Source organism: Periophthalmus magnuspinnatus, chromosome 12, assembly GCF_009829125.3.
Source record: "Periophthalmus magnuspinnatus isolate fPerMag1 chromosome 12, fPerMag1.2.pri, whole genome shotgun sequence".
Lineage (NCBI taxonomy): Eukaryota > Metazoa > Chordata > Actinopteri > Gobiiformes > Gobiidae > Periophthalmus > Periophthalmus magnuspinnatus.
Window position 1 is genome coordinate 8,862,218 of NC_047137.1, and position 14,547 is coordinate 8,876,764.

The following is a 14,547-nucleotide window of genomic DNA, read 5'->3' on the forward strand; positions in this document are numbered from 1 at the left end:
ATCCCTTGTAAATTTTGACATTTTGTTTGCACATGGGATTTTGAAGGAATTTTGAAGTTACTTAGTAGAGTTTTGTGTTGTCATGCATCCTTTTGTTTTCATAATCTGCATTTTGTCAAAGGTAATCTTTTGTCTAAAATATAGAAATTGTCAATATAGATTTTGTCTGAAGTGTATAGTTAGCAATGCATGGACACAGGCTGGTCAAGTAATACATTCTAACATTTATTTCCTTACCCTTTTTTCAATACTGTAGTCCAGTGGAAAGTAGTCGCTTTGGGTCATCTGGAAACTTGAGCCAGACCAGCTCCCAGCTTAGTGAGACTGGCCAAAGCACTGGAGGCTCTGAGCTAGAGGAGTCCTTCCACTCCTACCACAGCGTAGGCTTTCATCCCTCCACTAATGGTCAACATCGCTCCAACGGACATCTCTCTACCAGTGGACATTCTGTCATTAGTGAAAATGAACGGCAGTCCTCGACAGATGAAAAGCACACACTGACAAGTACCAATTCATCAGAGAGAGGCTCAACAAAGCTCTTGAGGTTGATATTTATTTGTCATTTATACATTCCATTTTTTTCCTTTGCAGTCAATTTATGGTTTCATCCTAGGTTCCAGGATGATGGTCCACCACTGCCTTTTTCCCCATCCAGACTTCGCTGGTTAAAGGCCATCAATAAAGTTAGAGTTCAAATTCGTGAGGTAAGAACGTCTATGCTATTTTGACACTCATGTGTTTTCAGAGTGGTAGAATTTTACCCCCTTAGTTTAAGAGTTCACATTATATATTTATTGCAGCAGTTTTATAATTTTATAACTTCGTTGGAAGTTATAATCCTGTGATTCCATCAAAGCAGTATGATAATCCCAGATGTTTGTTTTAACCAATGGTTAGGTTTATCTTAAAACTTAAGAATGGCTCTTTTCCATGCTCTCCTATCACTCGCAAGTTCCTCATTGATGCAGTTTTCCTTTCATTATTTATGTGTATACCAAATTTTATATATTTTGGATTTTATTTTTTTTATATTTTTTACTAGAAGAAGCACCTAACAAGTTGCTGTGTGCTCCAACAGTCACAGCGCTATAGTATCATTGTGCTATTATAAATTGTTAGATCAGAAGAAGAGAGAGAGAGAGGGGAGAAAGCGTGCAAGAGGGCAGGACAGAGGAGGGGCGAGCTCTTTAGTGAGAGTGAGCCACTTTGCAATCATGGTGTATTGCTGATAGAAAGTGCTATATGATTCAGTGTTTAAGGTTTGTGGGATTTACACGTAGCAGTGTTTAGTCTGCAATGTTGAAGTCTTGTTCTCCTTTTTGCTTTTTCATTAAGCTGCTTTTCATGTGGACGTTTTTAAAAATGCATAATTTGATGGTTCATTTTTGGTACTTATGAGGTAAGGATTTACAATTATAATGTTTATTTCACTGTATTGTATTGATTATCTTATCTAATTATTAACTGGATCAATGCAGTTCATCAAATTATCAAATCAAGATTGAAATTCTGTCTTTTCTAATCGTCAATGATTAGTGTCTTTTTAATTGTGAGGTCAATCTTCTGTCAGGGAACTTATTATCATGGAATTAATATTGATAGACAATTTTATTTCTTTTTAAGAAGACAGTTAAAGTGAAAGTTAAGTGGTAATAATAGTGATTGATTAATATGATGAAAAATTTTGATTAGTTTTTATTGTTATATCAACCATCCCTAACTAATATCAGGGCCACCACCAGGGTTCAGATATTATGTTAATGTTGGGGTAGAGATCTTGAGTGCAGCTGTTACAATGAGATGACCATAGTGGAGAAGTGGCATGTCTTGTAATTACTGAGTTCAGCAAGCCTTTTTCAAGAATACAATTACAGCGCTCCCTGCAGCTGCCTGTTGCCACTTAGGGACAGTTGCATGGTCTGTTGTTTTATGTATTTGTATTTAACAAAAACAAATGGTGCAAATGAATGTGCATTGTGTATATTACAACTGTTTAGGAGAAGAAGCTGAGCCAGTGGCTGATTGAGGATGTTTACTAAAGAACACCACAGTGGACAAGATGATTGCTACACCAAAGAGTCTGCTCCTCTATCCCCAAAAAGAAGAGAGCAAGGTAGAAACGTATCGCAAAATCCTAAAGTAGGAAAAACGCTGTGCAAAAAACTACAGAAATGCCTTCAAGAAGAACTTTCTCTTGGTGACCTATCATTACCGGCCACCCATGAACAGAAATCTGATTTTAACCAACGTGTAAACATAATCTCTGATTCTTTGGATGATAGTGGCGTCGGAGAGGATATCACAACTAACTCAAGTGAAACTATCAAAAACGAGGAAGATGGCCAAAGTTCAGCTAATATTGTTGAGCATATACTTAAAGAGCTTAAAGGTATCAATAAGATTCAGGAAGAAATTTCCGACCTGAGGGACTATCTGACATCTGTACGGGGCTCTGTCGATGAAGTCTCATGTTGCGTTGATGCTGTGCTTAGTGAAATCGGTGAGCTATACTGTGGAGCTTCGGCTGCAACACCGCATTCTAGTCCTGTTCTTCAAATACCAAGCCTTAGGCAAGGACAACTCGGCCGACAGAATGCGGTTACTTCTCTGCATTCGAGTCCACTTTTTGATCGCAAAAAGTGGGGAGAAGAACTCCGCCATCACCACATTCACTCACCGACACAATGGAACCTTGATGTTGTTCAATTGAACCAGCAAATGGGGAGTAAAAATATACACTTATTAAGACCATCAAAACTTAACCCCTGTTTTCCAGAATTTCAATATGGCCAAGATTGCCAAAGTGCCTCCTCTTTATCCACATACAATAGTTTGAATATTCCACAAATGTGCACCAAATATGATAGTTGGCATAGTGCTAGTGGTCAAGGACAGTGGATTGCGGAAGACCTGTGCTCTTACAACAGAGAAGAGTTGGAATTAGGTGTCTGGGACAGAGCTGCCATGGAGACACAAAGCAGTACTCCTGGTCAGTCTTCAAACACTAGCTCTGAACATTTATCTTTGCTGTTTGGACAACACTACAACTCGCCGTCAAGCTCCTCAAGTATGATGGACTGGGGACATCCCAGGGTTCAACAGGGCAAACAAAACCTAGAGTGCGACTGCGCTGCTAACTGTCCATATTCGCGTAGCTCAGGTTACCACACTGCAGAGGCCTGTCCACATGAAATGGGTAGTGGACCATCTAGAAGCATGAGCTGCTCCACAGTGCTTTTGACAGATTGTGAAGACGTTTATTTAGAGACACAATCCCACTGTGATGATTGTCCATCTTCTGGTGACACTCTTGATCTGGGGTCAGCGGACAGTTTAGATAGAGACTGGACTGATCCCAGCATGTCCAGGGATGATACTGGAGAGTCTTTTTCACAAACATCTTCAGAAATCCCTGTAGAAGGAGCTACAAAGTCTCCTGTTGGTTTTGATGTAGGAACTTTTACCAAGGCAGTTTTATCATTTCAGTCTGCTTTGAAGGGGGCTTTTAAGTTGGATGGATCAAGCTCAGATGTTGACAGACTTGGTTCTGCTTTGTCTGGTAATATACACTCTAATGAAGTAATAGAAAAAGAAGATAATGTTGATTTAAAAGAGGGAGGAGATAATCTGACAGATATTGACTCAAATTTTGAAACATCAAAGGATGAGAGTGAAACTTCAGCATACAAAAGCTGTACCTTGGAGACACAAGAAACCACATCTTTACAAGAATCCCAGACTGAAGGGTGCCAGTCATCCCGTGGTCTTACTGAATCAAATTATTTGCAGATTTCACAAGGTGATGATAAGTACAACAGCCCAACTGATGTAACAGAGTCCACAAATTATGTGACTCCAAATGTTGCTGATCAGACAGAAAGTCCAATGGTTCTAAGCCCACTGAGTTGTGAAGAAATTAGACTAAGTCCTATCAATGAAAACACCATTTTTGAGGAAACTGATTCTCCAAAGCCTACAGACCCCAGTCACAGAGAAAGAATCGCAAATTTCCAGAGAATACTGAGGGAGAAGAGGCTAACCCGGCACAGGCTGTCCAAGTCTGCCCACAGCTCCCAGGGATCTCAAGGATCCTATGGGTCTCAAGGATCGCAGGGATCACAATCACAAGATGAGTTTTTCATAGGTAAACATTGATATTATTATTACGTTTTATGGAAGGATAGTTTAGTATTTTTTTCAAGTACCCAACACGACTAGCAATACTCTACAATTTGGCACTTTTCAGTTGGGACCATACTTAAATAGAATTTATCTTACTTATCTCAAAATACTGACCTATCCTTTTTAATATATACTGGTTTTTGGGTTGTGTGTTCTCCGATAATGTTTTCAATCAAATTTGTATTGGTTATTTTCAGATATTTGGAGAGACGATTTTCAGGTTATTTATTTCTATTCCAGATTTGTATGTTGTTTTTCTTTATAACTTTGTTTATCACGTTGTAATTATTTTGTCTTTTTTTTTTTTTCTAACTTGTGTTTGCAAAGTTGGTTTATTCATTGAGGTCTATGAAGTGTGAAATACAACATTATCATTCATGTATGGTTATCATGACATTACATCAAAACCAAAGAGACTTTTCTAAAGGCATATATTGTGCACATCACTGCCATATATGTCTCTAGAACCTTTTGATTTTGCATGTGTTTTGATAGCAGAGGGGTAAAACTCTACCACTTAATGTTTTCTCTATTCATTTTGTTTACATTCATTTTGCCTCTTACTGAGAAATGATTGCATTTGTATTCATAGAGTCGTGAGGATGAACCTAACTCAAGGCAAGCATGGGTTAAGCCAGGGTAAGTCACATGAAATGCATAAACAACTGTTTCTCATTTTGAATATGATTTTGGTCTTATATTCTTCTATACATTTTTAATCATTAGTGGTGGATCTGGCCTCTATGGCATTGACAGCATGCCTGACCTACGCAAAAAGAAGCCAATCCCACTGGTCAGCGATGTGGTCAGTACTTTATTTTTTTTATTTACAAATGTAAATATGTCTGTTTTGTGTATTCTTGCACTAAATATATTCTGCATTTGATATACTGTACTGCGTATATAGTGAGTAAATACTGTTTTAATTGGTCAATGTGTAGTGTCATATAACCTTGTTGTAGATATGATGAATCTGGGAAAAGTACAGTTATTTCAAAAGACAAAAGTCAGACATCTAATTTGTCTCTCCCTCCTCTCTTAAACCTCAAACTATTCCCCACAACTCTTTTGAATGCATTCACTCTCGTTGGTCAGGCTATGGTAAGTTTTGTAAAAAATAAGTTCCCACTCCCTTGTAAATATTCATATACTTAAACTAACCCCCACTCCTACTAAGTAATTATTTGAATAGCATGCTAATTTATAAACTCAGAAAGTAGCATTTTAGAAACTTGGGATTCAGATTTGCATGTGCCCTTTTGGTTCTTGGTCCTTCTGTCATGGGTTCCCCCTTTTTAACCTGACCCACTGACAATAATAAAAGTGGGTTGCAGTAGTTACTAACAAGTTCACTGAAATTTATTTTAACACTGTTGATGTTGTATGAAAGCAGGTCACTCACTAATACCTCCTGGCTATTAACACAAATCTCTGCTTGGTTATGGGTTAAACCATTGAATTGAATATTTTTAAAGTTAATTTTACTGTTTCATCAATACAGTCCCTTGTCCAAGCCAGGAAGGCAGGGATTGCCTCTGCGATGGCTGCTCGGTCATCTATCAAGGATGAAGAACTTGTGAGTTAAAGCAGTGAAGTGGATTGACCTTTGCCTCAGTAAAAGCCACGTATTTGAATTATAATATTTTTTGCTTTTCTTGTATAGAAAAATAATGTGTACAAGAAGACTCTGCAAGCTCTTATTTACCCAATATCTTGTACAACTCCACACAACTTTGAAGTCTGGACGGCTACAACACCCACATATTGTTATGAATGTGAGGGGCTGCTGTGGGGTATAGCCCGCCAAGGCATGAGGTGCTCAGAGTGCGGGGTCAAGTGCCATGAGAAGTGCCAAGAATTGTTGAATGCTGACTGCCTGCAAAGTAAGTGTTTCTCCAAATCGTGCATGATGACAAGTTAAAAATTTAATACCTTGTGTCACTATTTTAGGGGCTGCTGAGAAGAGCTCAAAACATGGGGCTGAAGATAGGACTCAGAATATTATAATGGCCATGAAAGACAGAATGAAAATCAGAGAGAGGAACAAACCAGAAATTTTTGAACTGATACGTGAAGTGTTCGCCATTAGCAAAACTCTCCATGCCCAGCAAATGAAGACTATTAAACAAAGTGTACTAGATGGAACATCAAAGTGGTCTGCTAAAATCACAATTACTGGTGATTATAAACTCATTCCACATACACTATTAAGTAGGACAGATGATGGCAAATCCAATTCTTATTACACTTTATTTGATAAACCCTCTTGTTCATTCCTGTAGTTGTTTGCGCTCAAGGACTCCAAGCTAAGGATAAAACTGGATCCAGCGACCCCTATGTTACTGTGCAAGTTGGAAAAACCAAGAAGAGAACTAAGACCATTTACGGCAACCTCAATCCAGTATGGGAGGAGAATTTTCACTTGTAAGTTGCAATATTGTACTTTTGCTCTCAACACAAACATTACAGCTTTCTATTTATTTATATATTGTATTTTTTCTTATCTTAGTGAGTGCCACAATTCTTCAGACCGAATCAAAGTGCGAGTGTGGGACGAGGATGACGACATCAAGTCCAGAGTGAAGCAGCGCCTCAAAAGGGAATCTGATGACTTCCTTGGTCAGAGTATTATTGAAGTCCGCACACTGAGCGGAGAAATGGATGTGTGGTACAACCTCGGTCAGTAGTCTCTTGTTTTTTTGTTTTATATACTTCTGGTAATGCACTCCACTATAGTCTTATATTCAGTCTACAGCTCTGTTAATGTTTCTGTGGGTGCGCACACTCACATCAAATTAGGGACTACATCTGGATTAGTTCACATCAGCACTACAGTGGGCTCACATTAGCACCACATCAGTACAGGAGTGTGAACACGCCCTTAAAGGTGCTGCACCTTATTTTTACAGTCTTAAAAACGTGTGAAACAGAACTAGTATTTTAAATGGTTCATAGTGGTCCAGTGTTATTCCTCACTTATTTTATGCATATGAAAATCCTAATTATTCCCTGTGATGAGTTTTTACGCGCTTTTAACATCTTTTAGAGACGAGAGACAGTTTATTATGACAGAAAAGTTAGCATGTTAGCAGCGCACTTCGTGATTTTTGGACAACAAAACGTTATATAACTAGGTGCAGATAGAACATGGCAGTCTTATTTTTATGTCAAGAGCTGTTTATACATTATATTTGTACTGGGTACAGACTCTTTAAATATTTAATCCTCTGCACTACAGAAATTCTTTGTCCTTGTGCCCACTTTTTATAGTATTGTCCTTTCTGTTATTGTCTGAGTAAATTAATTGAGCCTCATTCCTCTTTTTTTTTCTTCACTCAATTCCTCATAATAATTTATGAGTAGCCATATTATTACGAGGGCCTGAAAAGTCCGCAGGAAAAAATACCTCGATCACATATTTGCTGATTCTAAGCCTGGTACAGGTGGTTATATATCAGAAAGGCCAACACTAGCATTAGAACCTGTTTAACTTACTGAAGCAGTCCCTAAATGGAAACCTCCTGCAATTTTATAAAAAACATGAGTAGAACAGCACACATTCTGAAACATTATCTCTGTGATGTCTAATCTAATAGACTAGTGTGTTTCTATCAAAGCACAAAGCATCTTGATTAAAGTGGTTATAATGACATCATCGTTGTAACAATAAATCTCTCAAAGTTATAAGGCACTGAATGTAAATGTGCCTATAAATCTGCTGTACCTGTTTAAAACCTGTGGGACATGAGGTGCTCTGTTTAATACTGTGCTTGTCACAGTAATAAAAATCTGCATGTGCTAAGATTCATTAGAAGAAACACTTATATCACTATGAATCACCTAGGGCATGTGCACCATCTTTTTAGTGCATTATCTTTTTGCTTTCTTGTATCTTGGTTCATTCTCCATGTTCGATGATCAAGTAGAAGCACTTTAGTAGGAAATCGACCTCTTAGGCGACATGTACAAATTACCACTAATGAGGGCTCTGTCAGGGCAAATAAGTAGGGGAGAGTTGCCAGGCAGCTCCATTCAAATGTATTGGGTGGTAAAGATGCACTTTAACACAGTCGCTACGTGCTCTCTCTCACCATCAGCTGGTGGAATTTGGCTCGTGTTAAAGTGCACTGCTATCACGCACTGTAAAAACACAGCCCTTACAATAGAACTGCCACAGTGATGTCTGTAATTAGTGCTATGTTGAACAGACCTACTTTTACTGGCCTCTCTTAGAGATATGAATCAGTGCATGTGGTGATAAGTTTTAAATTTTTAAATGGATTATTTCTGAGTGTAATGACATAATGAATTGGCTGAGTAGTTAGCACTTTTATAGCAAGAAGGGGTTAGACTCAGGCTACCCTGGACCTTTCTGTGCCTTGTCTGGGTTGGTTTCCTCATAGAAATATCAGGAGATGGACCCCCAAGTGCTGTACTGTAGTGCCCACAGCAATATTTACAGATGGGTCAAATGCAGGACAAATTTAACTGTAACGTGTAGGTTAACCTTCACAATGGTTACTGTATCCAGCTACTTTTTATTGTTACCCTTAAATATAATCTTTTACCTTAACATGAAATGGCTATGGTAATGTTTGTTGGATTACCAGTTCACAATTGTAAAAAAAACAACAACAAAAAAAAACATTTACTGCTCATTTGCTTCCAAATTTGTACAGGTTAACTTGTACATGAACAGCATTGTTGGCAGTCTATAAGTAACATTACAGTAAGTATTATTGTTTTTGTTTTTTCTTTACAGAGAAGAGAACCGACAAGTCAGCTGTATCAGGAGCCATCCGACTTCAAATTAATGTGGAAATTAAAGGAGAGGAGAAAGTAGCTGCATATCACATCCAGTACACCTGTTTGCATGAGGTACTGAAATCTACTCTACTATCTCAGTAGATTAAATTTAAGTAATACTGATATTGTTCTTCTCTTTTTCAACAGAATCTTTTTCACTATTCGACTGATGTGCTGGGCCAAGGGGTGGTGAGAATCCCAGAGACCCGTGGGGATGATTCCTGGAAAGTCTACTTTGATGATGTGGCTCAGGAAATAGTTGATGAATTTGCTATGCGTTATGGAATTGAGTCAATCTATCAGGCCATGACGTAAGTATTATACTGCATATTTTAGTGCTGCAAAAATATTCTCTCTTATCCACCAAAAGAACAAATATATGGTTCTTGTGCTGCAGTTTGGTTGCAGAACACATGCAGAGCAAGTTTAAGTTTTAGTATTGACTTATTTTGCTGTACACTTCTTGTTGCTGTAACAGATTACTTCTGTATTTTGCTAACTGTTTGTAGTTACTTATTTCTAGTTTAGAGTTTATAGGTGGTTTTCACTGCTTTCCCTGGGTAGAGTTTTGCTGTCACACCACTATTGTATTGTTATTGTTAGTGTGACTTTTTTCATGTATTTGAGCAGTTTGCCCCAGTACAGATATATACTGTTGTATAAGCAGCTCTTGAGGTCATATGTCAGCTGCATCTAATTGCATCTAATTCTAAAGCGCTTTATTGTCTGATAATCAGAAAGTGTGCACTAGCATGCCAGTTGTAGTTCTTTTTGCTGTGAAAATTGTGAAAAGCCTTTATAAATACATCATGGTAAATAATTAGTATGCTTTGAATGCATAAGGTAAGTATGGAATAACTTTGGACCACTGCAAACCATGTAAAATAAACTAGTTCTGTTTTTCATGTTTTTAGATAGTAAAATAAAATAGTGCCTTTAATATTTTGTGATTCGAATAGGTTACTCAAGACCAAACCATTAGCTCCAATTATATATTTAGACAAAATCACTGACTAGATCTTACCTCTTTCACTTCTGACTTAACAACAGTGCTAGAGACCGTTGTTGTTCTCCTATATGAAGCCGTCAGTATAAAGTCCCTGCCGATGGATTGGTCCCAGTGAAGTGTCATGCTCTCTACATATGCCTGTTAGCTCAGCCTATCGCTCACCCAAAGCACACTCCAATGGGCCATCCCTCAGCCTTAAACACACCCCATAACTCAGTGCTCGGTGAAATGACCTCACATCACGGAAATCATTATGACATAGGCCACCACTCACGTGCTCGCCCCCACTGTGGCACCAAGCTCCTACGTTACAAGGACTTCTCCTGGAGACAGTGAATTGGTTTTAGGCCCTATATTCTTTAATTATATTTGTTTATTTATGTTTGTTTATATACAGCTTTTAACCATATAAGAATGCCATATCCTCTAAGCAATATGGATTATTTGGCATTTCAGCTACCCGTACCTGGAGTAAGGAATTAAGAGCAGCATTATTTCACTAACTACACTCAGTAAAGTAGAAGTAAAAAGTATAAGTCCAACAAATAAAAAGTATAGAAAGTACTAGTCAAATAAGAGTAATTGTCAGAGTAACATTGATTTATAAGGTGAAGTTAATTTAACTGGAAGAACAACACTTTAAATAATGCACAAAATGTATTTTCAGACCATAGACAACACAAATGAAAAAGCACAGATGTTCAAATCATTTAATACTTTAAGCAAAGTTACTCAAGTAAATGTAACTGAATACTACCCACCTGTGTATATTAAATTCTACGGCAACTGATGTTATTTTCCGGACGCATACAATTTTGAAATAATACTTAAGATGGCTTAAACATTTTACAAAATTAGATTATTAAATTATAAATATTTACATGTTTAATTATTATATTTTTAGTAAGTGAAAATCTTTGTTTAACTGTGTTTCTTTTTGCAGCCATTTTGCCTGCCTCTCGTCTAAATACATGTGTCCTGGAGTCCCTGCTGTGATGAGCACTTTACTGGCTAACATCAATGCATTCTACGCCCACACCACTGCCTCCACCAATGTCTCTGCCTCCGACCGCTTCGCAGCCTCCAATTTTGGGGTTTGTACATTCCCACTAATGCAAACACATAATGATGGCTACTGCTGAATACAATGTGTTCTCAAATTGTATTTTGCTCAACCTACAGAAAGAACGTTTTGTAAAGCTCCTCGACCAGTTACACAACTCTCTGCGGATTGATCTCTCCACATATAGGGTAAGAAAAGCACTGAAATCTTAACAATACTACACTATGCATTAAGTTAATGTTTAGGCAATTATCAAGTCAATTTATAAATTCATACAAGAACATGATCTGAAGTAATTCAATTTTATTTAATGTGACACATGTTACAGTTATTAACTGGAAACTGTTTCTGTAAAAAAAAAAAGATATGATTTAATGTCGTTATTTGAAACTGAAACCTGGATAAAACTGTGAAAAATGATGATGATGATGATTATTATTATTATTGAATCAGTGTTGCTTCTTTGTGTCTTGCCTTAAAAATTTGTCATATATTTTATTGTAGAATCACTTCCCTGCCAGTAGTAAAGACCGCCTACAGGATCTGAAATCTACTGTAGATCTTTTAACTAGCATCACTTTCTTTAGAATGAAGGTAAGCAGTGTGCTTATTTAACAAAAACATAACTTTAACAAAGTTTGGAACCACTCATCTTTCTATATGTGACTGTGTAGGTACAAGAACTACAGTCTCCACCCAGAGCCAGCCAAGTAGTGAGGGATTGTGTCAAAGCCTGTCTAAATTCAACCTATGACTACATCTTCAATAACTGCCACGAGCTATACAACCGGCAGTACCAACCCATGGACTCTGTAAGTTATTAACTTTTTTGTATTTTGAAGGTGCACATCCAACGGAACAACCATTAATATCTTTGTTTGATGCAGAACAAAGAGGAAATACCTTTAGAAGAGCAGGGTCCAAGCATCAAGAATCTAGACTTTTGGCCCAAGCTGATAATGCTGATTGTTTCCATCATTGAAGAGGACAGAAACTCGTATACACCTGTGCTAAACCAGTGAGTAGCAATCTGCACATTAAAGGTCCTATATTACACAAAATTGACTTCTGTGAGCTTTTATCCATGTTATAATGTTGTTACCTAATCAAAAACATGGTCAACATGGAGTTGTGTTTTGTTTCATTCACACAACCCTTTATTATCAGTCTGTCTACGTTTTTTTTCAATGCTCAAAATGCTCTGTTCCACCTTGTGATGTCATGAAGCAGTAGTTTTCAAGTTGAAAGTTTTTATCTTTTTAGTAGATATGGGCAATTCCAGGGCTGATTATCCAAATGATTGCAACTCTATACACCTTCACTACAAAAACACAGCAGAGCACTTCCTGTATTAACACATGACATCATAAGATGGAACAGGGTGTTTTCTGTTTGAGAGGATGTTTTTGATGCGGAAACAACATTATAACATAGATCATAATATGGACCCTTTAAAATAGAGCATTGCATTTATTTGTTTAGTTTTGTTTTTTAAAACTATGTATAACTGCTTCATAACTTTGTGACAGGTTTCCACAAGAGCTGAACGTAGGGAAAGTGTCTGCTGAAGTTATGTGGACGCTGTTTGCTCAGGACATGATGTACGCGATGGAAGGTAAGTATTTGCTATTTAATTACAATAATGCTATGGTTAACCTCACATTGCCAAAAGACAAATACATTTTACATTTGGAAAAGATAATGGCTGTAGCTGAATTATAGATTGTAGCTAATCAATGTAGGTAATTTATTCTCTGTAGTTTCAATATACAATGAAGAAATTAATTTGCTCTACAAAAACAAAACCTGTGGCCAATCTGCATTTAGCACGCAAACCCTGCTTATTTAAGATGAGCTTTTCACCTTGTGATGTCTTGTGGTAATATATGAAGTGCTTCACTGTGTTTTTAAACTCCATACACCTTCACTAGAATCATTGGGAATTTCTAATCTCTACTGAGCAAAATGTGAAAGGTAGTTGACATCACAAGATTGAACAGAGCATTTTGAGCTTTGGAGATGTAGACAGACTACTAACTCAGACTACTAGCTCACAAGAGTCAATTTTGCAATTTTATAGGACCTTTGATAACAAAAATTACTTGGGAATCAAATCTGACAATTGTTGTCATAAACAATCATTATGACTACCTTTTAAAATAAAACTGAAAAAATGTCTTTGAAAAAACTACACACAGTATGAAAATGGATTTTGGGCACAGTTTAAAAATGGATTTTGGGAAGAGTTTATTCAGCTGCAGAGAGCGAATGAAAACGTGAAATAACTCTAGTGCAGAGTTTGAAAGCTGCTTATGTCTCCCTTGGGTCCCTCTCCACTCTACTGTACTGCTCTCGTCCCAAGCTCTTATTCAGGCCTTGTCCTCGAGATGATCCTGTCACAGACTCTATCACTATGGAAAACCATCACTGGATGAAATATAGCAATGGTCACCTATTCCACCTCCTCCATTTCAATTTATTAATAAAGAGCTTGAGGCATCAGAAATAAGTTAAGAATTTAAGGACAGAAAATTGTTCAAAGGTGTTGTACCTTATTTTTATTAAAACATGAAAGACAAAACTAGTTCATTTTAAGCAGTTGCTGGGGTCCAAAATTTTTCCTCACTTACCTTATGGATTTGGAGCATCCTAATTATTCAACGCCATGTGTTTTTAAGTTCTTTTTCCCACTTTCAGAGGCCAGAGTGGAATTTGCTCTTACTGTAATGCTAACAACAACTAGCATGCTAAACGTGCACTTCCTAATTCTCTGCCAATACTCTCTGCCTTTATAAGGCTTGTAGATGCAGACAGCACACAGCTGGCTTATTTTGAGTCTTATACAATACCTGTGTACTGAGGAAAGATTACATGGATACAATACAAGGAAAAATTGTCTACAGGCCCTTTAATTAGAAATTTGATTCATGGGTTTTATGTGCATTATGCACATTTATGTTAAAAGTAGCATAAGTAACATTGAGTTGTTACTGAGTTATTTATTTCTTCAGAACATGAGAAGCATCGCCTATGTAAAAGCACAGACTACATGAACCTTCACTTCAAAGTCAAGTGGCTCTACAATGAATACGTGAAAGAACTGAGCAACTTTAAAGACGTGATACCAGACTACCCATCGTGAGTAATTTCAATCAGACACATGTGTCCTTCTTAAACTTCAGATGCACTCATAACGTTTTACTTATCTACTTCATTGCAGCTGGTTTGTCCAGTTTGTGCTTCAATGGCTGGACGAGAATGAGGATGTGTCTTTGGAGTTCATGCACGGAGCCCTGGAAAGAGACAAGAAAGATGGAGTAAGAGAATTCTCTTCTGTGATGTTACAAAATAACATAGATCAGCTGGGTTAGTAGTAGTTCAATTTGTCACTGAAGGTGTGAGATTGGGATTGGTGATGATCAGAGAAATGAAATGGTCACATTCATATAGCACTTTTTAGGGCTGAATTATTAGGATTATGTTCAAA

The 14,547-nt window shown here is 37.3% G+C and overlaps 1 protein-coding gene across 2 annotated transcripts in view; it reads left to right on the forward strand.

Annotated features, from left to right (window-relative positions):
* The window catches only part of LOC117379278 (protein unc-13 homolog B-like), a 65,927-nt gene that overhangs the window by 37,692 nt on the left and 13,688 nt on the right, over positions 1-14,547 (forward strand). For both annotated transcript variants that reach the window (XM_033975965.2, XM_055225671.1), the window contains exons 9-27: positions 257-544; positions 614-704; positions 4,775-4,821; positions 4,909-4,987; positions 5,684-5,758; positions 5,846-6,065; positions 6,133-6,360; positions 6,465-6,606; positions 6,692-6,861; positions 8,945-9,060; positions 9,136-9,299; positions 10,941-11,091; positions 11,180-11,248; positions 11,565-11,654; positions 11,735-11,872; positions 11,948-12,078; positions 12,590-12,675; positions 14,072-14,198; positions 14,281-14,377. In XM_033975965.2, coding sequence (XP_033831856.1) covers positions 257-544; positions 614-704; positions 4,775-4,821; positions 4,909-4,987; positions 5,684-5,758; positions 5,846-6,065; positions 6,133-6,360; positions 6,465-6,606; positions 6,692-6,861; positions 8,945-9,060; positions 9,136-9,299; positions 10,941-11,091; positions 11,180-11,248; positions 11,565-11,654; positions 11,735-11,872; positions 11,948-12,078; positions 12,590-12,675; positions 14,072-14,198; positions 14,281-14,377 — 2,509 coding nt within the window. The remainder of the gene's footprint in view (positions 1-256; positions 545-613; positions 705-4,774; positions 4,822-4,908; positions 4,988-5,683; positions 5,759-5,845; positions 6,066-6,132; positions 6,361-6,464; positions 6,607-6,691; positions 6,862-8,944; positions 9,061-9,135; positions 9,300-10,940; positions 11,092-11,179; positions 11,249-11,564; positions 11,655-11,734; positions 11,873-11,947; positions 12,079-12,589; positions 12,676-14,071; positions 14,199-14,280; positions 14,378-14,547) is intronic.